Source organism: Callithrix jacchus, chromosome 5 (genome assembly GCF_049354715.1).
Source record: "Callithrix jacchus isolate 240 chromosome 5, calJac240_pri, whole genome shotgun sequence".
In the NCBI taxonomy this organism is placed as follows: Eukaryota; Metazoa; Chordata; class Mammalia; order Primates; family Cebidae; genus Callithrix; species Callithrix jacchus.
The window spans coordinates 96201905-96222817 of record NC_133506.1 but is presented as its reverse complement, the minus strand read 5'-3'; the positions used below and the strand labels follow the sequence as shown (position 1 = coordinate 96222817).

Sequence of the window (20913 nt, the reverse complement as noted above, 5' to 3'; positions counted from 1 at the left end):
CTCATATACACTCTGCCCTCCCCACTACCTTCCAGGCTTCCCCACTGTCAACATCCTTTTCCAGAGTGTTTGTTATACTCAATTAGTGAACCTACAGTGATAGATATATCATTATTACCCAGTGTCCTTAGTTTACATTAGGGTTCACTCTGGGTATTGTACATTTTATGAGTTTTGACATAAATGTCATAACATGTAGCCATTATAGTATCATGCAGATTAGTTTCATAACCCTAAGAATCCTCTGTACTTTTCCTATTCATCCCTCCCCACTTACTCCTGGCAGCCACTGATCTTTTTACTGCCTTCATAATTTTGCATTTTCCAGAATGTCATATAGTTGGAATCATATAGTATGTAGTCCCTATGGATGACTTTTTAATATATGCATTTATCATTTGTAATATACTGGTTTACTGAATTATGTAGATCTTGCAAATATTGACACTTTTTATTATAGTGAATCATATCCAGTCATGCAGCCTCTCAAAAAACTCCACTGTATGCATGTGGTTTTCGTAGTATTATGGAAAAAAAACTAACCTTGGGGACATCCTGAAAAAGTCTTCAGCAACCTGCTGGGGTCTCTAAACCACATTTTGAGAACAACTTTCCCAGTACTATTATGGTTTTCATCATCTTTTATATTTTAATCTTCAATCCTTCTGGAATTTTAAGATCTAAGTTATGTAGTAAGTATAAAAGTTAACTTTTTTTCTAGATGGCTATTAGTAGCCACTTATAATTAATTATACATCTTTTTATTACAGAGTAGCAGGCTGAGCAGGCTTAAGACCCGTCTTCAGTGGGAAGGTCACCTTGAATTTACCCTCTCCTTGTATTTCTCTGGTTAAGATAAATGTGGATATCACCTCTGTTATAAGACGGCATTGCTTATTGTAGAATGATCCTTGAACAGAATTGCATCTTGGTAGGGAAGTCTTTGAATGAACTATACATTTCTATTCGGAAGCACAGACCTTGGCTTCCTTATATGCATGCAGTTTGTCTTGTGTAGGGACCAAGAAACTATAGTCATGTGCTGTTTATTACATAGGTTTCTGTGACACCTGAAGCTTACCTAAGCTAGACCCTGTCATCTTGCTTACAACTGAACCATCACTTGGGAGATTAAAAAATGGCTTCTGGCTGTCTGAATTACTGCTGAAGACAACATCCTTGAAGCGTTATGGTAGTGTACTGTATTTCCTGCCGAATATCCTGCAAAGTTTGATGAACCTCCTTTCAGGCTATAGTTTATTTGATCCTGTGATTGTGAAGGTCAGAATATGTCTGAGACCTCTCTGCTGGTTGTCATGCTCAGTGGGCTTTTCAAATTATAAACAGAATTCCTTCATATATTTGGGTCTTTTCTGGGCTATTTTTTCCCCTGCTTATTTACCAGTATTATAATTTTTAAAACTGAGACTTTGTTGTAATTTTTAATATTGGTAGGCCTGATTCCTTTTCATTAATCTTTCTTTAAAAAATACTTCTCTTGGCCAGGTGCAGTGGCTCACACCTATATAATCTCAGCATTTAGGGAGGCCAAGGCTGGTGGATCACAGTCAGGAGTTTAAGACCAGCCTGGCCAAGATGGTAAAATCCCATCTCTACTAAAAATATAAAAAATTATCTGGGCGTGGTGGTGGGTGCCTGTAATCCCAGCTACTCAGGAGGCTGAGGCAGAGAATTGCTTGAACCTGGGAGGCAGAGGTTGAAGTGAGCTGAGATCGCACCACTGCACTCCAGCCTGGGCGACAGAGCAAGACTCCGTCTGAAAAACAAAAAACAAAAAACAAAAAACTATTATTGGGACCAGGTGTGGTAGCTCACACCTGTAATCCCAGCACTTTGGGAGCCTGAGGTGAGCAATCACCTGAGACCAGTAGTTCTAGACTAGCCTGGCCAACGTGGCGAAACCCCATCTCTACTAAAAATACAAAAAAAAAGTATCCAGGTGTGGTGGTGCATGCCATAATTCCAGCTATTCGGGAGGCTGAGGCCAGAGAATCTCTTGAACCTGGGAGGTGGAGATTGCAGTGAGCCAAGATCATGCCACTGTACTCCAGCCTGGGCAACAAGAGTAAAAACTATGTCTCGGGAAAAAGAAAAGAAATAAAGCGGTTGGCTGCGATGGCTCACACCTGTAATCCTAGCTCCTAGATGGGAGGATCACTTGAGGTCAGAAGTTTGAGACCAGCCTTAGCAACACAGCGACCTCCATCTCTCTGTAAAAATATTTTTATAATTAAAAATAAAATAAATGAACAAAAAAGGAAATAATTATTTTCTACAGAAGAAATTACCCTTTTGTGTTTAAAAATATATATGACTATTCTTTCTTGTTTTTTCACTTGAATTTTAAAATTATATTTTATTTGATTTTAATAACTTTTTTAGAAAGAGTTTTTTGGCTTTATCGCTAAAAATACCATCTGGACAGTTGGACAGATACTGTGCCATTTTGGAGCAGGTAACTTTTTGCAAAAATTGAGCTATTTTATTATAAGTTATTTCCTTGCTTCCCTCTGTCCCAGCCTAGGCAACAGGCCAGCATTATGTTTTTCCAGGCTTCTGTTGCTGCTCAGTCAGCTCTCTGCATGTCAGGCTGTTCCTTTTTACATGCCTTTTAGTCATATAGGACAACAACATGGAGTGCAGTAAAAGCAGCATCTTTTATACCATCATTGCTTTGGTTTTTTGTTACTAGATTTAAAACTTCTATGTTTTAATCAGTATCATTATTTGTCTTTTTGTTTCTCAGAAAACAGATCATAATATCTTTGAATACTAAGTGTCAGGAGAGCTGCTTGTCCTAGTTATGTTGAAAGCAGCTACTGTAAATTACTTAAGTACTGAGTCTTACCTTTTAGGAAGCAGGTTTAGGAAACAATAATAGAGCTTTAAGATGGTATTAGGGCAGAATGTTGGCATCTTACCATAACTCTATGTTTCATGGATTCTTGTGAATGGCAAATTTAGTCTTTACTCTGCTGTTGACTCTTGAGGATCATTGCTGAAGAAAGCTTAATATAATAAAATGAATACCTTTGATATTTAACTCTTGTGATGATCAACGTGTTGATTTCAGAACTTATTTAGACTAGTTCTTGGCTGGACATGGTAGCCCATGCCTATAATCCCAGCACTTTAGGAGGCCCGGATGGGAGGATGGCTTGCACTCAGGAGCTTAAGACTAGCCTGGCAAGCATAGTGAGATCTGTTCTCTACAAAAAAATTTAAAAATTAGCCACATATGGTGGTGCATGCCTGTGGTCCCAGCTTTTTGGGAAACTGAGGTGGGAGGATCACATGAGCCTTAGAAGTCAAGCTGTGGTGAGCCATGGTCACACTACTGCACTCCAGCCTGGGCAACAGAGCAAGACCCTGTCTCCAAACAAACAAAAACTAGTCTTCAAAAGGGATGGAAGGTCAGGCATGGTGGCTCATGCCTGTAATCTCAGCGCTTTGGGAGGCTGAGGCAGGCAGATCTCTTGAGGCCAGGAGTTCAAGACCAGCCTGGCCAACATGGTTAAACCCTGTCTCTACTAAAAATACAAAAAGTAGCTGAGCATGATAGCAGACGCCTGTAATCCCAGCTACTCAGGAGGCTGAGGCAGGAGAATGCTTGAACCCGGAAGGCAGAGGTTGAGGTAAGCCGAGATTGCACCATTGCCCTCCAGCCTGGGCAACAAGAGCAAAACTTTGTCTCAAAAAAAAAACCACCACAAAAATTGTAAAAATTCTGCTATGTTTTCCCCCATCCTCAACAGAAACCCTCAGAACTCTATAACCTTTCCTTTATGATTGCTTATATCATGATTTAGTCCCTCTCCATTTATTTATTTATTGAGATGGAATCTCACTCCATCACCCAGGCTGGAGTGCAGTGGTTCCATCTTGGCTCACTGCAGCCTCCACCTCCTGGGTTTAAATAGTTCTCTCCACTTAGATAAGGTCTTCTGCCAACCCCCAATTGCTTGCTAATTAAATCATTTTGCTTTTTTTTTTTTTGACATGGTAGTTAAACTCACTTTTCTTCACATTTGATTCATTTGGTTGTACTGCCTATTCTAGTAATCTCAAAATTTTCCTCTCTGAACAGGAATTTCAGCTTATGCATCTTTGTATCTGAAACACATAAGGCATTATTTTGTGATAATGTAGTCTTCTTTTATTAGTTATTTAATATATTGAGCTACCTTGTTATATTTTAATCATTTAGATTATTTATGTGAACTCTATTTTTAGTGTGATGAACAAGTCTGGAGTGAATCGTGTAGTCTGGAAACGACCTCGGCTCACTCACAATGGACCTGTTAGAAGGAGCACAGTTATTGACCAGATTCCTTTTCTGGCAGTAGCAAGAGCACTTGGTAAGTGGGACTTAATTTGGTGAAATTATATCGAATTTTCTACAATATATGGTGACAAAATAAAAGAGGAGACTGAGAACTAAACCATTACTTGGCATATGGTAAGGATAGACCTATCATGATATTCTGTTAAATGTTTTAGAACCTAATCGAGGCCATGCATGGTGACTCATGCTCATAATCCCAGCACTTTGGGAGGCTGAGACTTGAGGTCAGGAGATTGTTCCAGTGCACTCCAGCCTGGGTGAAAGACTGTGTGTGTGTGTGTGTGTGTGTGTTTTAAGCCTAATTGAGGGGAAGGTTTAGGTATCTATTTCACCAATAATTGCCCTTTGTTTATGAGTCACATTCAATGTTTTGCTAGTTTCTATCTATGCTTAAAGAGGTATATGCATGTCTAGGCTTAATGTTACCCTTGAAACTTTTTTTTTTTGAGATGGAGTCTCACTCTTGTTGCCCAGGCTAGAGTACAGTGGCACAATCTTGGCTCCCAGGTTCAAGCGATTCTCCTGCCTCAGCCTCCCAAATAGCTGGAATTACAGGCATGCGCCAACAAGCCGAGTTAATTTTTTTTTTTAGTAGAGATGGAGTTTCCCCATGTTGGTCAGGCTAGTCTCGAACTCCCGACCTCAGATGATCCTCCCGCCTCAGCCTCCCAAAATGCTGGGATTACAGGCATGAGCCACCATGCCTAGCCTCCTTTAAACTATTTTTAAGTATCCTATCCTACTTTAGCCCTTAATATTCCTCCTGAGAGCCTTCAAAACCTCTTTTTTTCTTTAATTAGCAAAGTGAAATAACTATGAAAAAAAGTTATATTTCTGGTCTACCTGGTTTTAGAAAGAAGGCTAGAGAATTATATCTATTAACATATCTTACCTTGGCTATGCTAGATGGGGGTAGTTTTTCCAAAGAAAATGTCTCTGAGAAAATGCAAATTTGTTTTTATTTTAAGAGACAGGGTTTTGTTCTGTTATTCAGGCTGGATTGCAGTGGCATGATGACAGCTCACTGCAACCTCTACCTCCCAGGCTCAAGTTATCCTCCGACCTCAGCCTCTCAAGTAACTGGCACTACAGGCGTGAGCTACCATGCCTGGCTAATTTTTTCTTTTTTGAGGAGATGGGGTCTCACTTTGTTGCTGGGCTGGTCCTGGGCTTAAGCCATTCTCCTACCTTGGCCTCCCAAAGTGCTGGATACAGTGGCTCATGCCACTGTATCCAGCACAATGTGTGTGTGTGTGTATATATATATATTACAGGCATGAGCCACCACGTCCAACCACTACTCATGACTTTTAACCTAGCAGCTGGAAAGATAGAGTTGAAATGACTGGAACATCAGTGAAAAGGAGAGGTTGGAAGTTCAGTTTTGGACACATTACCCTTTAGGCACTTTTTAGACATTAAGATGGTGATACCTATTTGGATTCCAATTATAAGAATTGATTTCAGGTGAGGTCCAGGCTGGAGATTTTAATTTGGGGGAGCCAGTAGCATATTGATAGTATCCAAAGTCTCGAGGTCATATAGGGATTGAGTACAGAGAGAAAAGGGGGAAGGTCTAATGGCCGAACCTTGAGGATACTTTCACTATTCAGACTTGGAGGATGTGCTCTGGTTCCACTTGAGGGTTGGATTCAAATTTTAAAAGAAAAGAGTTAGGGGATATGAGTGGAGGAATAAGGTAAAATAGCTAAGAGCTGTAAGTCAAATAGCAGGAAATTTCAGAGAGGGTGCCCTGGAAGCTAAGTGAAGAAAGTGTTTTCAGAAAGAAGGTATTTCAAATACTGTTGTAATTTAGGTGGAGGGGGGGATTGAATGACCATGGGATTTAGGAATGTGGAGGTCATTGGTGACCTTGACAAAGAAAGTAGCTTTTGGTGGAATAGGGAGACCACAACCATGATTGGGGTTAAAGAAAGAACTGTCTTCTTGAGTAGGAGGAATAAAAGTTGATACAGCAAATTTAGACAGTTTTTGGTAGAAGTTACCTTATTTCAACATAATTATGTAAACACATACAGAAATTAATTAATATTTTGATAATAGGGCTTACACAAGACAAAATAGTTTTAGTGATAAAAAAGCTTTTTTCCTCTTGATTTTTCTTGTCACATATTTCTTTTCAAAAATAATGATACCTTTTAGATTTTAATATTTAAGTAAAAAGGCTTTGTCTTACTACTTTTCAAATCATTATTCTGACATTTGGAAATTTTTTTTGTGTGTGAAATGGAGTCTCACTCTCAGGTTGGACTGCAGTGGCATGATCTCAGCTCACTGCAACCTCTGCTTCCCAGGTTCAAGTGATTCTCCTGCCTCAGCCTCCTGAGTAGCTGGGATTACAGGCACGTGCCACCACACCTGGCTGATTTTTCTATTTTTAGTAGAGACAGGCTCTCATCATATTGGCCAGGCTGGTCTTGAACTCCTGACCTCAGGTGATCCACTTGCCTCAGTTTCCCAAAGTGCTGGGATTACAAGTATGAGTCACCAAAACCAGCCCAGAAAAAATATTTTTAAAAGAGCTATGCTGGCCAGGCACAGTGGCTCACCCCTGTAATCCCAGCACTTTGAGAGACTAAGGCGGGTGATCATGAGGTCAGGAGTCCCTGAGACCAGCCTGGCCGACATAGTGAAACCCTGTGCCTTCTAAAAATACAAAAAAATTAGCTGGGCGTAATAGCAGGCGCCTGTAATCCCAACTACTCAGGAGGCTGAAGCAGGAGAATTGCTTGAACCCAGGAGGCAGAGGTTGCAGTGAGCAGGGATTGCACCACTACACTTTAGCCCAGGCAACAGTGTGAAACTGTCTCAAAAAAAGAAAAAAAAAAAAAAAGGCTATACAATTGGTTTTCTGAGTTTATCTTGTTGCATGGAAGTACTTATTGGCTTAAAGTAAATTAAATGCTAGTAGTTAGCACACACCCTTATGGTTTATGGCCGTTTTTCTTCTAGCCTTTTTTTTTTTTTGGTGGGGGAGGAGGTGGGAATAGATTTCTCCTTGTCAATGTTGGTACCCTATAGACACTGATGATGATAATTACTCAAGTACAAATGTGGCAAAGATGCCTCTTAGTGGCTGCCTGCTGGAATTGCATTAGAGTCTTGCAAATTATTCGTTGGGGAGATAATTTTTGAGTACAGTGTGTATAAAGCACTCTGTATGTACAAGCACGTGATCTTTGCCCTCTTGGAGCTTCCAGTCTAGGAAAGGGGGAAGGCATTCATCAAATGATCACAAAAACGGAATTTTTTTTTTAATATGGAGTTTCGCTCTTGTCACCCAGGCCGGAGTGCAGTGGTGCAATCTCAGCTCATTGCAACCTCTGCTTCCCAGGTTCAAATGATTCTCCTGACTCAGCCTCCCAAATAGCTGAGATTACAGGTGCCTACCACCACACCCAGCTAATTTTTGTGTAGTTTGTATAGACGAGGTTTCGCCGTGTTGGCCAGGCTGGTCTCAGGTGATCAACCCGCCTCAGCCTCTCAAAGTGCTGGGATGACAAGTGTGAGCCACTGCACCCAGATAAAACTGAAAATTTTTAATTCTTTTTTTTTTTTGAAATGGAGTCTCACTCTTGCCCAGGCTGGAGTGCAGTGGCACGATCTCGGCTCACTGCAACCTTCGCCTCCCAGGTTCAAGTGATTCTTCTGCCTCTGCCTCCCGAGTAGCTGGGACTACAGGCTTATGCCACCACACCCAGCTAATTTTTATAGAGATGGGGTTTCACCATGTTGTCCAGTCTGGTCTCAAACTCCTGACCTCAGGCGATCTGCCTGCCTTGGCTTACCAAAGTGCAGGGATCACAGGCACGAACCACTGCACTCATATAATTCTTATATGTATTAATGAAAACTTAAAGATATTTTACCTAACCAGAGAGTCAAGAAAAGTGACATTTGAACTGAGATTTGAAGAACTGCTAGAGGTTAAGGAGGAAGAAAGTGTGTTTTAGGCATAGAAAACAGCATTTTCAAAAATCTCAGTGATAGGAAGAAGCATAGTGACATAAGAAACTCTGGTGAAGGCCAGTGTAGCTGGAACAGGGATAAAGAAATAAGAGACTTGGATAAAATGAGAAAATACTGCATTTTATAGGCAGTGATAAAGAGTTGTGTTTAACTGGTGGCTCACACCCATAATTCAAATACTTTGGGAGGCCAAGGCAGGTGGATTGCTTGAGTTCAAGGAGTTCAGGAGCAGCCTGGGCAACATGATGAAATCTCCTCTCTACAAAAATTTAGCTGGGCATGGTTGTGTGTGCTTGTAGTACCAGTTACTCAGGAGTCTTTGGTGGGAGGATTGCCTGAGCCCAGCAGGCTGCAGTGAGCCAAGATTGCGTCACTGTACTCCAGCCTGGGCAACAGAGCAAGACCCTGCTTCAAAAAAACAGAGAAGTATTGCATCTATTTTAAAATCAGTTGTAAACTATAACAGAGTAAAAGTGGGAAACATAACCAGATTTGTGTGTTTTTAATTGTGGAATTGTGGTAAAATATACTTAACCTACACATAACTTACCGTTGTAAGCATGTAGTTCATTAAGTACAGTTACACTGTTATGCAACCATCACCACCATTCATCCTAGATTCGTGGAGAGGTTTTAATTTTTGTTTTTGTAATTTCAACTTTTAGATTCAGGAAGTACATGTACAGGTTTGTTACATGGCTATATGCTGAGGTTTGGGATATGATTGATTACATCATCCAGGTAGGGAGCATAGAGTACCCAATTGTTAGTTTTTCAACTCTTCCTCCTTCCCTCCCTTCTCCCTCTAGTAGTCCCCAGTGTCTATTATTGCCATCTGTATGTTTATATATACCCAGTGTTTAGCTCCCATTTACAAGTGAGAACATGTGGTATTTGGCTTTCTTTTCCTGAGTTAATTTGATGAGGATAATGGCCTCCAGCTGAATCTGTATTGCTGCAAAGGACATAATTTCATTCTTTTTTTGTGGCTGTGTAGTATTCTGTAGTGTGTATGTACCATATTTTCTTTATCCATTTCACTTTGATGGGCACCTAGGTTGATTCGTTGTCTTTGCTATTGTGAATAGTGCTATGATGAACGTTTAAGTGCAAGTGTATTTTTTGGTAGAGCAATTTATTTTCTTTTTGATGTATACTCAGTAATGGGATTGCTAGATGGAATGGTAGTTCTGTTTTAAGTTCTTTGAGAGATCTCTGTATTGCTTTCCACAGTGGCTGAATTAATTTATATTCCCACCAACAGTGTGTAAGCATTCCCTTTTCTCTGCAGCCTTGCCAGTATCTGTCATTTTTTGACTTTTTAATAGTAGCTGTTCTGGCTGGTATGAGATGGTAACTCATTGTGGTTTTGATTTGCATTCTCTAATCATTAGTAATGTAGTGCTTTTTATGTTTGTTGACCACTCGCGTGCCTTCTTTTGAAAAGTGTCTGTTGATGCCTTTTGTCCATTTTTAATGGGATTATTTGTTTTTAACTTGTTAAATTAAGTTCCTTATAGATTCTAGATATTAGATCTTTGTCAAATACATAGTTTGTGAATATTTTGTCCCTTTCAGGTTGCCTGTTTACTCTGTTGATAAGTTTCTTTTGCTGTGCAGAAGCTCTTTAATTAGGTCCCTCCTGTCAATTTTTGTTTTTGTTGCAGTTACTTTTGAGGATTTAATCATAGATTCTTTCCCAAGGCTGATGTCCATCCAGGATTCTCATAGTTTGAGCTCTTATATTTAAATCTTTAATCCAGTAGATTTGTGTTTTAAAGAGAATTTTGATTGCCATTTTGAGAATGAATTAGAGGGGGTAAACATTGTTGGAAGTTCTCCATGGGAAGCCACTCAGAGGGGTGTTGAAATTTGCTAGGGGTAAGGACCACTGAATGTCTTGTGTACTGCTGGTTGCCATCTGCCAAGGAACAAGCAGAAAATATACTGGAACCAGAAGAAAGGGCCTCCTCTTTTCTGGTGTCCTTTCAGCGCCCTCTACTGAAGAAAAAAGGGAATTGGCTGTCTGCCAGTGTTCAAGGCACCTCCCTTCAGGACCTATAGAAATGATGTTCTGTGATCTTACTTTGGTGTAGTAAGTTACCCTAGACCAATAATAAAATCCATAGTTAAAGGCTCAGTTCTAATACTTACCAGTTATTTGATCTTATATAGAGTCACATAGACTTTTTGAACTGGTAAAATAGGGGAAAGTGACTATGAAGATGAATAATCTATCTGGTGAGTCTGTTAAAAGGGACTTATACCAGCAAATTTGAAAGAACTTGAGCATCAAAATGAATCATAACAGGAATAAATTTTAAAATATTGAATAAAAAAGAATCTATAAGTCTGTGTTGAGAAAGAATGTACAAGTAGAGAGAAGAATGGAAAACTTTTTTTTTTTTAACATTTAAAGGTGTTTAATTGGGTAATGAATGATTTGCAAATTGAATGTGCCGCAGCCCCACTCCCCTGCAACCACAGCAGATGCAGAGAGACTGCAAGGAAAACTCTTCTTTGAAAAAGACTTTCGGGTTAGGTACAGTGGCTCACGCCTGTAATCCTAGCACTTTGGGAGGCTGAGGCAGGTGGATCATGAGGTCAGGAGATGAAGCCCATCCTGGCTAACACGGTGAAACCCCATCTCTACCGAAAATACAAAAAATAGGCCTGGCTTGGTGTCACGCGCCTGTAGTCCCAGCTACTTAGGAGGCTGAGGCAGGAGAATTGCTTGAACCTGGGAGGCGGAGGTTGCAGTGATCCGAGATCGCACCACTGTACTCCAGGCTGGCCAACAGAGCGAGTCCCTGAAAACAAAACAAAACAAAAAAAAAACCAAAGTAAAAGCTTCTTTGGGGGCTGGGCACGGTGGCTTATGCCTGTGATCCCAACTTTGGGAGGCCGAGGTGGGAGGATCACAGGGTCAGAAATTTGAGACCAACATGGTGAAACCTTGTCTCTGCCAAAAATACAAAAAATTAGCTGGGCGTGGTGGTATGTGCCTGTAATCCCAGCTACTCAGGAGGCAGGAGAATCACTTGAACCCAGGAGTCGGTGGTTGCAATGAGCAAAGATTGAGCCATTGCACTCCAGCATAGGCGACAGAGCAAGACTCTGTCTCCAAAAAAAAAAAAAAAAGGCTTCTGGGCCAGGCACAGTGGCTTATTCCTGTAATCCTAGCACTTTAGGAGGCTGAAGTGAGTGGATTGCTTGAGCTCAGGATTTTGAGACCAGCCTGGTCAACATGGTGAAACCCCATCTGTAGAAAAAAAACAAAAAATTAGCTGGCTGTAGGGGGTGCACGCCTGTAGTCCCAGCAACTTGGGAGTTAGGTGAGAGGATTGCTTGAGTCTGAGAGGCCAAGGCTGCAACGAACCACCACTGCAGTCCATCCTGGGCGACAGAGTAAGCCCCTTTCAGAAAAAAAGACTTTTGGAGGTTGGGAAAGAGGAGAAAAAAGAACCAAAATAAAGTAAAACTGTCAGCTAATAAGTGTAGTTAGAATGTTCTATCATCAGTTTATAACCATTATAATAATTTATTCATTCAGGAATCATCAGTAGATGCTAAAATATGGCATATTTTGGTACAGAATAGGATATTTCACAGAGCCTCAAACTTGCACCCTACAGACTACTCACCAGTTAAAAAAAAAGGCACTTTATGTTGCCAGTAGACAGCACTTTAACCAAATGACCAAAGTCAGTACTGCCAATAATAGGACAGACTGACACACTGTCTCTCTTCATGTGATGTGCAGAGAAGGATGTGACATCAGCAGTGTAGTTCTATAGCCAAAAATGAGTTTACCTGGACATGAATCACTGTAGAGCATGAGGAGACAATCCAATGGATCCAATTTAAAGGTCATTGTGCAAAAAAACTGTCTTCCTTTTTTTATTTTTAAGATGGAGCCTCACTCTGTTGCCTAGGCTGGAGTGCAGTGGCATGATCCTGGCCATATCCAGGTTCAAGCAATTCTCCTATCTCAGCCTCCTGAGTAGCTGGGATTACAGGCGCACGCCACCACACCCAGCTAACTATTGTATTTTTAGTAGAGCCAGGCTCATCTCAAACTCCTGACCTCAAGCAATCCACCTGCCTTGGCCTCCCAAAGTGCTGAGATTTCAGGTGTGAGCTGCCACACCCAGCAAAAGGACTGTTTGAACTCTTCACAATTGTCAATACTGTGAATGATAACAAAGCAAAACCCTAGGAAACTGTTATAGGTTTAAAATGGCTAAAAAAATGACATACAATGAACGATTTTTTAAAAGGTTTTTAAAGAATAAAGATAGGGTCTTACTGTGTTGCCCAGGCTGGTCTTGAACTCCGGGGCTCAAGCGATCCTCCTGCCTCAGCCTCCCAAAGTCCTGGGATTACAGGCGTGAGCCACCTAACCTGGCCAAAGAATGATCCTTGAATGGATCCTGGATATTAAATGCATTATTGTGACAACTGGGAAAATTGAACACTAACTTTATATTATATAGTAGTGTAGCAATACAAAATTGCCTGACTGTGGTAAAATAACATCCTCATGCTTAGGAGATAAATGTCGAAGTATTACTATTTGGAGGTAAAGTGTTTTGAGTCTGTAATCTAATCTCAAATGGTTCAGCAAATAACTAAAACCATTGTCTGCTTAAAAGATCCCAAATAGTCTTCAAATGAACTATTAGAATTAATAAATGGATTTTGCAAGTTCACAGGACCTAGATTCAGCATACATAGTCTATCATATTTTTATGTACTAGAAATGAATAATTCATAATGAAATTTAAATAAGGATCATTTATAATTGCACCAAAAAAAACCCCATGAAATACTTAGGAATAATTGTAACAAACTATGCTTAAGATTTAGGAAACTACCAAGTAATGAAAGAAATCTAAGAAATAGAAATAAACCATATATCTTAGTCAAAACCCAGATATATTAAAGTTAGAATTTAAGTTAGAAGAAACAAAAATTTAAATTAGAAACAATCTCTTCTTCTAAAAACCTATTGAGGTTTATTGAGAAAGAAATAGAGCTTGAGGGCCGGGTGTGGTAGCTTACACCTGTAATCCCAGCACTTTGGGAGGCCAAGGCAGGTGGATCACAAGGTCAGGAGATTGAGGCCATCCTAGCTAATACAGTGAAACCCCATCTCTACTAAAAAATTAGCCGGGTGTGGTGGCATCCGCCTGTAGTCCCAGCTACTTGAGAGGCGAGGCAGGAGAATCACTTGAATCTGGGAGGTGGAAGTTGCAGTGAGCCGAGATCACGCCGCGGCACTCCAGCTTGGGCGACAGAGCAAGATTTTGTCTCAAAAAAAAAAGAAGAAGAAGAAGAAATAGAGATTGAGACCAGGTGCGGTGGCTCATGCCTGTAATCCCAGCACTTTGGGAACCTAGGTGGGCAGGCCATCTGAGGTCAGGAGTTTGAGACTACCTTAGCCAACATGATGAAACCCTGTCTCTACTAAAAATACAAAAATTAGCCAGGTGTGATGGTGGACACCTTTAATCTCAGCTACTCGGGAGGCTGAGGCAGGAGAATCACTTGAACCCAGGAGGCAGAGGTTGCAGTGAGCTAAGAACATGCCATTGCACTCCAGCCTGGACAACAAGAGTGAAACTCCATCTCAAAAAAAAAAAAAAAAGAGTGAGATTGGCAAGATATTGGAGACTAGTGATTTCAAAGTTGTCAGTAGAAGTTGGAAACTTGAAAGGATGTTTCACCAAAGCAACCTAAATATACGCATATATATATATGTGTATGTAGGTAGATAGATAGATAGATAAGTATCTCTAGGAAGATAAGAACATAAAAATAATGGTTCCTACAGGGAAAACTGGAAGGGCAGTGATGAGAAAGGAGAATTTTCACTGTATACCCTTTTGTATTTTTTGGATTTTTTACCATGTGAATATATTACATAGGTACTGTGGCTCATACCTATAAGACAGGTCCAGTGCCGTGGCTTATACCTATAATCCCAGCACTTTGGGGGATGGAAGTGGGAGGATCACTTGAGTCCAGGAATTGGAGACCAGCCTGGACAACATAGTGGGATCCCATCTCTACAAAAAATAAAAAATTAGCTGGGCCTGTTGGTGCACACCTATAGTCCCAGCTGCTTCAGAGGTTGACGTAGGAGGATCACTTGAGCCCAGGAGATTGAGGCTGCAGTGAACTCTGATCGTGCCACTAACTGTCTCCATGTTTTATTTTTATTATTTTGTCAACCAGGGAGCTTTATTTTCTGTTATAAAGAGGTAAATGTGTTTTTGTGAGCTTATCTGGATTATAATTAGCTTTTAGTGGTTGCATGTGTTCTGTTCTACTGCTCAGAGGGTTGAATTGCTCTTTGAAGAGTCTGGTTAGTAATGATTTTGCTATTTTCAAGTGGGAGTAATTGACTTGAATTATTTCACTGGACTCTGAGCATGAATTGCCGGTATTTCTCATGGGCGCTAATGGGGAGGTTTAAATAAGGGAAAGGCTAAAGAGCTTCCTCTTGTTTGACCAAAAAAAAAAGAGAGACCTACTGAAAGGGGACAAAAATTGTTTAACCTCTTGTCTGAAAATCTTTTGCTTTGAATTTAGGCCTTTCCCTTAAGTAGTTCATGATAAACCAAAGAGGTAGAAATTAATGTTTTCTCCTTTCTGTCTCCTCTTCCTCATTTATTGGAAACAAAAGAAAAATTTATATTGTTTCATTTATGTTGTCTTACGTATTACAGAAAAGTAGATGGTTTCTATAAATCATTTTTATTTTCTTCTGTTTCAGTTTTATTGATCTTTTATATGGTCTGAGTTGACTATATCTAATAGGTCTACAGGCAGAAGTTTAGGCATTGTTTTTATGTGGAGCTAATCAAGGAGAAGGATAAAAGTAAGAGCCTTCTTTTTCCGGCTCACTGAAAGGGAGAACTGTTGCTCTCCAAAAGTTGGTCATATGGTTGGGAAAGAGCATTAAAATGCTAGTTTTTCGATTTTGAATTTTCTTCCAAGTGACTGGTACTCATTCTGTAAATTTTGATGTAGGTACTTTACTTATCTAGGGATTAACAGGAAGTTTGCACACAGCCATTGGTACTTCTGTTTGTAGGATAAGTTCTCATTTTCTCCTTTTTCTTAAAAATTATCTTGATTAATCCTGGCCCTTTGTGCTTAGCCTATCAAATTCTACAACAGTCCTTTGGGGATTTTGGTTAGAATTGCATTGACTTTGTAGATTATTTTGGGAAGAATTAATATCTTTATTATAACAAGTATTCCTATCTATGAATGTGATCGGTTTCTTCATTTATTTAGATTATCTTTTTAATGTTTCAAAATAGAGCCTATAATTTTCATAACAGGTGTGTATACCTTTTATTAAATTTGTTCCTAAATACCTTATATTTTGATCATTGTTAAAATCAGATTATTTAAAAATTTATATTTTCTAAGTATTACTATGGTATAGAAATACTGTTGACTTATATATTGGGTTTGTATTTAACAACTTTGCTAAACTTTCCTACTGTAATAATTTCTTTTTGGTTTTCAGTGTAGAAATGAAATTATCTCAGCTGGTTCTGTTTCAAGATTAAAAAAAGTAGTGAAATTTCTGCAATAATAGTATTATTTTCTCCTTTCCATTTTGTATACCTTTTATTTTTATTATCTTACTGTGCTGGGAAGGACTCAGTATAGTATTAGAAGAGAAGCAATGATACAAGGTATAGTTTGCTTATTCCTGCATTTTAAAGGGAATACTTTTAACATTTTATCTTTAAGATGATTATTACAGAATTCTAGTGGATGTACTTTATCAGGTTAAAGAAGTTCCCTTTTATTCTTGCTTTGCTAGAAAGTCATCATGAAAGAAGTTTGAATGTTATCAAATGCTTTTCTGCATCTATTGAGATGAACTGTGTGGATTTTCTCTTTTAATCTGTTGCTGTCATACTATTGGCTTCCAACTAATACTTCTTGCTTTTTCTGCTCCCTTTCCCCAGGTGATTTGTGGAGCTATGATTTCTTCAGTGGTGAGTTTGTGGTGTCACCTGAACCAGACACAAGTGTCCACACTCTTGACCCTCAGAAGCACAAGTATATTATATTGGGGAGTGATGGACTTTGGAATATGGTTCCACCTCAAGATGCCATCTCAATGTGCCAGGACCAAGAGGAGAAAAAATACCTGATGGTGGGAAGTGATTGAATAACTTGATATTGTTGTCTAAACATTGTTTTGGTACTCTGTCAGGGTCTTGAATATGAATTAAGGACATTCACCTCGGGTAGATTTTTGCATTTGCCTGGATCTGCTAGTGGGTAAAACATAGACTTTGTAGATCCTAATCATTAGGGGAATGAGACAAGAAATAAGTAAGAGAAACCTAATAACAAAATACGCAATCACTGACTTCAGTATAAATTGGCCTATGAAACATTGCTAATTCCTTATTTTTAAAATGACATATAATTTGCATACCATAAAATTTATAATTTTAAGGTATATAATTCAGTGATTCTTAGTGTAGTTCACAAAGCTGTGCAACCATCACCACTACTACTTTTTTTTTTGAGACAGAGTCTCACTCTGTCACCCAGGATGGAGTACAGTGGTATGATCTCAGCTCACTCTAACCTCTGCCTCCCAGGTTCACGTGATTCTTCTACCTCAGCCTTCCGAATAGCTGAGACTACAGGCATGGGCCACCACACCCAGCTAATTTTTTGTATTTTTAGTAGAGATGGGGTTTTACCATGTTGGCCAGGCAGGTCTCGAACTCCTGACCTCAGGTGATCTGCCTGTCTCAGCCCCACAAAGTGCTGGGATTACAGGCGTGTGCCACTGTGCCTAGCCTCCATTACCACTACTTCTACTACTTTTTTTTTTTTCCAAGAGATGAGGTCTCACTATGCTCCCCAGGCTTGTTTAGAACTCTTAGGCTTAAGCAGTCCTCTCACCTGAGCCTCCTGATTAACTGGGACTACTATGCTGCCATGTCCAGCTTCTAATCTTACAACATTTTCATCATGATCCCCTAACAGTGTACATGGACGTATCTGGAATCAAAGACCCACAGATGGGTTATCCTTAGAAAAGATGATCTTTCTCTTAGATGGAAGGAATGGTAAAGCTGTATTTTGAGGTGAAACGAGAGGCAAATTGATTGAATTTTTGTTAAATTGCCTTCATTCAGGCCGGTGTAATGGCTCAAACCTGTAATCCCAGCACTTTGGGAGGCCAAGGTGGGTGGGTCACCCAAGATCGGGAGTTCAAGACCAGCTTGGCCAACATGGTGAAACCCCGCCTTTACTAAAAATATAAAATTAGCCAAGTGTAGTGGCACACACCTGTAGTCCCAGCTACTTAGGAAGCTGAGGCAAGAGAATCTCTTCAACCTGGGAGGCAGAGGTTGCAGTGAGCCAAGATTATGCCATTGGATTCCAGACTGGGTAATAAGAACGAAACTCTGTCTCAAAAAAAAAAAAAAAAATTGCCTCCATTCATTCACTCAACTAACATATTAGGTACAGGGGTTACAAAAGTAAATAGAATATGGTCCTTCCTCAGCACTTACCATATTATTATAAATAGAATATATAAATAACTAACAATCCCATTCGATTATGAGTTCTTTAAAGGTGAGAGTCATCTTGATTCAGTTTTATAATTTCAGGGCCTGGTGTCTTGCATTTAGTCGGAGATTATCAGATATCAAAGAATAGCATAAAGATTGTTCTGTCGGGCTGGGCGCAGTGGCTCAAGCCTGTAATCCCAGCACTTTGGGAGGCCGAGGCGGGTGATCACGAGGTCAACAGATCGAGACCATCCTGGTCAACATGGTGAAACCCCGTCTCTACTAAAAATACAAAAAATTAGCTGGGCATGGTGGCACGTGCCTGTAATCCCAGCTACTCAGGAGGCTGAGGCAGGAGAATTGCCTGAACCCAGGAGGTGGAGGTTGTGATGAGCCGAGTTCGCACCATTGCACTCCAGCCTGGGTAACGAGAGAAACTCTGTCTCAAAAAAGAAAAAAATTAGATGAGTATTGAAGGAAGCATTCATATAATAATAATTAGAACAAGTCTTGTGATACTTGAGTGAGACAATAGAAAACTTCAGAAGACTGCATAGGAAGCTTCATGGAAGAGAGTGATATTTGAGCAAGAAAGTTTGTAGGATCTAAGGCAACAATGGTTTTTGGAAAAAACACAAAGAAATACATGTAGGCCCGGCATAGTGGCTCACGCCCATAATCCCAGCATTTTGGGAAGCCAGGGCGGGTGGATCACTTGAGGTCAGGAATTCAAGACCACCCTGGCCAATATGGTGAAACCCCCTCTACTAAAAATACAAAAATTAGCTGGGCATGGTGGCATGTGCCTGTAATCTCAGCTACTTGGGGGGCTGACACAGGAGAATCACTTGAACCCAAGAGGCAGAGGTTGCAGTGAGCCAAGATTCCTCCACTGCACTTCAGCCAAGGTGACAGAGTAAGACTTTTGGTCTCAAAAAAAAAAATTTTGAGTGGACATAACTACACTTAAAAATAGAGATTTAAAAACACACTTTAAAAAATTTGAAGAGAACTATACATATTTACTTCAAATATATATAGTTTTTGTGTATAAAAATGTATAGTTTTATGTGTATGTATATAAAGAAATTTGTACACTTTCAAGTAGTACAAATTTATCATTTGTACTACTTGAAAGTGTACAATTCAATAGTAATTAATACATTTATATTCTTTTTTTTCCCACTCTTCATATCTCCTTCCCCACTACCCTTCCTGGCTTCTGGTAACTACAGTTCTACTCTCTCTCTTTGCGAGATCATGTCTTTATGTGCTTAGATTATTTTATTTAGCATGATTGACTCTAGTTCTATTCATGTTGCTGCAAATGACAGGATTTCAGTCTTTTCTGTGGCTGAATACTATTTCATTATACACACACACACACACACACACACACACCCCATTTTCTTTCTTTTTTTAAAAAAATTTCTGGACTATTGTGAATAATGCTGCAGTAAACATGGGAGTGCAGATAGACCTTCAGTGTATTGATTGTCTTTCTTTTGGATATATGTGTAGTAGTGGAATTGTTGGATCATATGGTAGTTTACTTCTTTCTTTTTTTTTTTTGAGGAACCTTCATACTGTTCTTCATAGTAGCTACACTAATTTACATTCCTGCTAACATTGTTTGAAGGTTCCCGTTTCTCCACATTCTCAGCAGCATTTGCAGTTGCCTCTCTTTGATACAAGCCATTTTAACCGGCATGAGATGATACATCATTGTGGTTTGATTTGCGTTTCTCTAATGATTAGTGATGCTGAGTATTTTTTCATATATCTGTTAATCATTTGTATGTCTTTTGGGAAATGAGTGTTTTAGATCTTTTGCTCATTTTAAAATTGGATTACTTGGGTTTTGTTTGTTGCTACTGATTTAAGCTCCTTACATGTTGTGGTTGCTAATTCCTTGTCAGATGGAATAGTTCGCAGATATTTTATCCCATTCTGTAGGTTGTCTCTTCTCTTTGTTGATTGTTTGCTTTGCATTTTAGCTTGTATTTTCATTTGCCTATTTTTGCTTTGGTTGCTGGTGCTTTTGAGGTCTCATGCAAAAATTGTGTCCTGGAGCATTTCTTCCATGTTTTCTTCTAGCAGTTTCATAGTTTGTGAGATCAAAATAGATCTCACAAAGAGTGAATAGAATTGTGGTTACCTATTCTACCAATTGAGGTCTTAGATTTAAGTCTTTAATCCAGTTTGATTTGATTTTTGTGTATGGTGAGAGATAGGGGTATAGTTTCATTCTTTTGCATATAGTTATCCAGTTTTCCCAGCACCATTTATTGTTGCTCTTGGCACCTTTGTTGAAGATGAGCTGGCTGCAAATTGTGTGGATTTATATATGAGTCTCTTTTCTGTTCCATTGATCTATGTGTCTGTTTTTGTAGCAGTACCATGCTATTTTGGTTACCGTAGCTCTCTAGTATAGTTTGAAGTCAGGTAGTGTGATGCCTCCAGCTTTGTTCTTTGGCTTAGAATTGCTTTGGCTATTCAGGATCTTTTGTGGTTCCGTATAAATTCTGAGCTTAAAGAAAAAATTATGTGAAGAATGTCATTGCAATTTTGATAGGGATTGAATCTTAAATTGCTTAGGGTAGTATTGTCATGTTAAAAGTGTTAGTCCATCCAATCCATAAGCATGGACTATCTTTCTATTTTTTGTGTGCCCTCTTCAATTTCTTTCATCAATATTTTCTAGTTTTCTTTTATAGAGCTTTCACAACTTTGGTTAAATTGATTACTAGGTATTTTATTATTTGTATACCTATTGGAAATGGGATTATTGCTTTCTTGATTTCTTTTTCAGATTGTTTGCTATTGGTATAGTAAATGCTGCTGATTTTTGTATGTTGATCTTGTGTCCTGCAATTTCACTGAATTTATCAGCTCTAACAGTTTTTTTGGTGGCATTTTTGTTTTTTGTAGATAGGGGATCATGTTATCTGCAAACAAGGCTCATTTGACTTCTTCGTTTCCAAT

At 39.3% G+C, this 20913-nt stretch overlaps 1 protein-coding gene across 2 annotated transcripts in view; it reads left to right on the top strand.

Annotated features, from left to right (window-relative positions):
• Window positions 1-20913, top strand: part of PPM1D (protein phosphatase, Mg2+/Mn2+ dependent 1D) — a 52582-nt gene that overhangs the window by 21679 nt on the left and 9990 nt on the right. For both annotated transcript variants that reach the window (XM_002748187.7, XM_017972501.4), the window contains exons 3-4: window positions 4255-4379; window positions 16354-16544. In XM_002748187.7, coding sequence (XP_002748233.1) covers window positions 4255-4379; window positions 16354-16544 — 316 coding nt within the window. The remainder of the gene's footprint in view (window positions 1-4254; window positions 4380-16353; window positions 16545-20913) is intronic.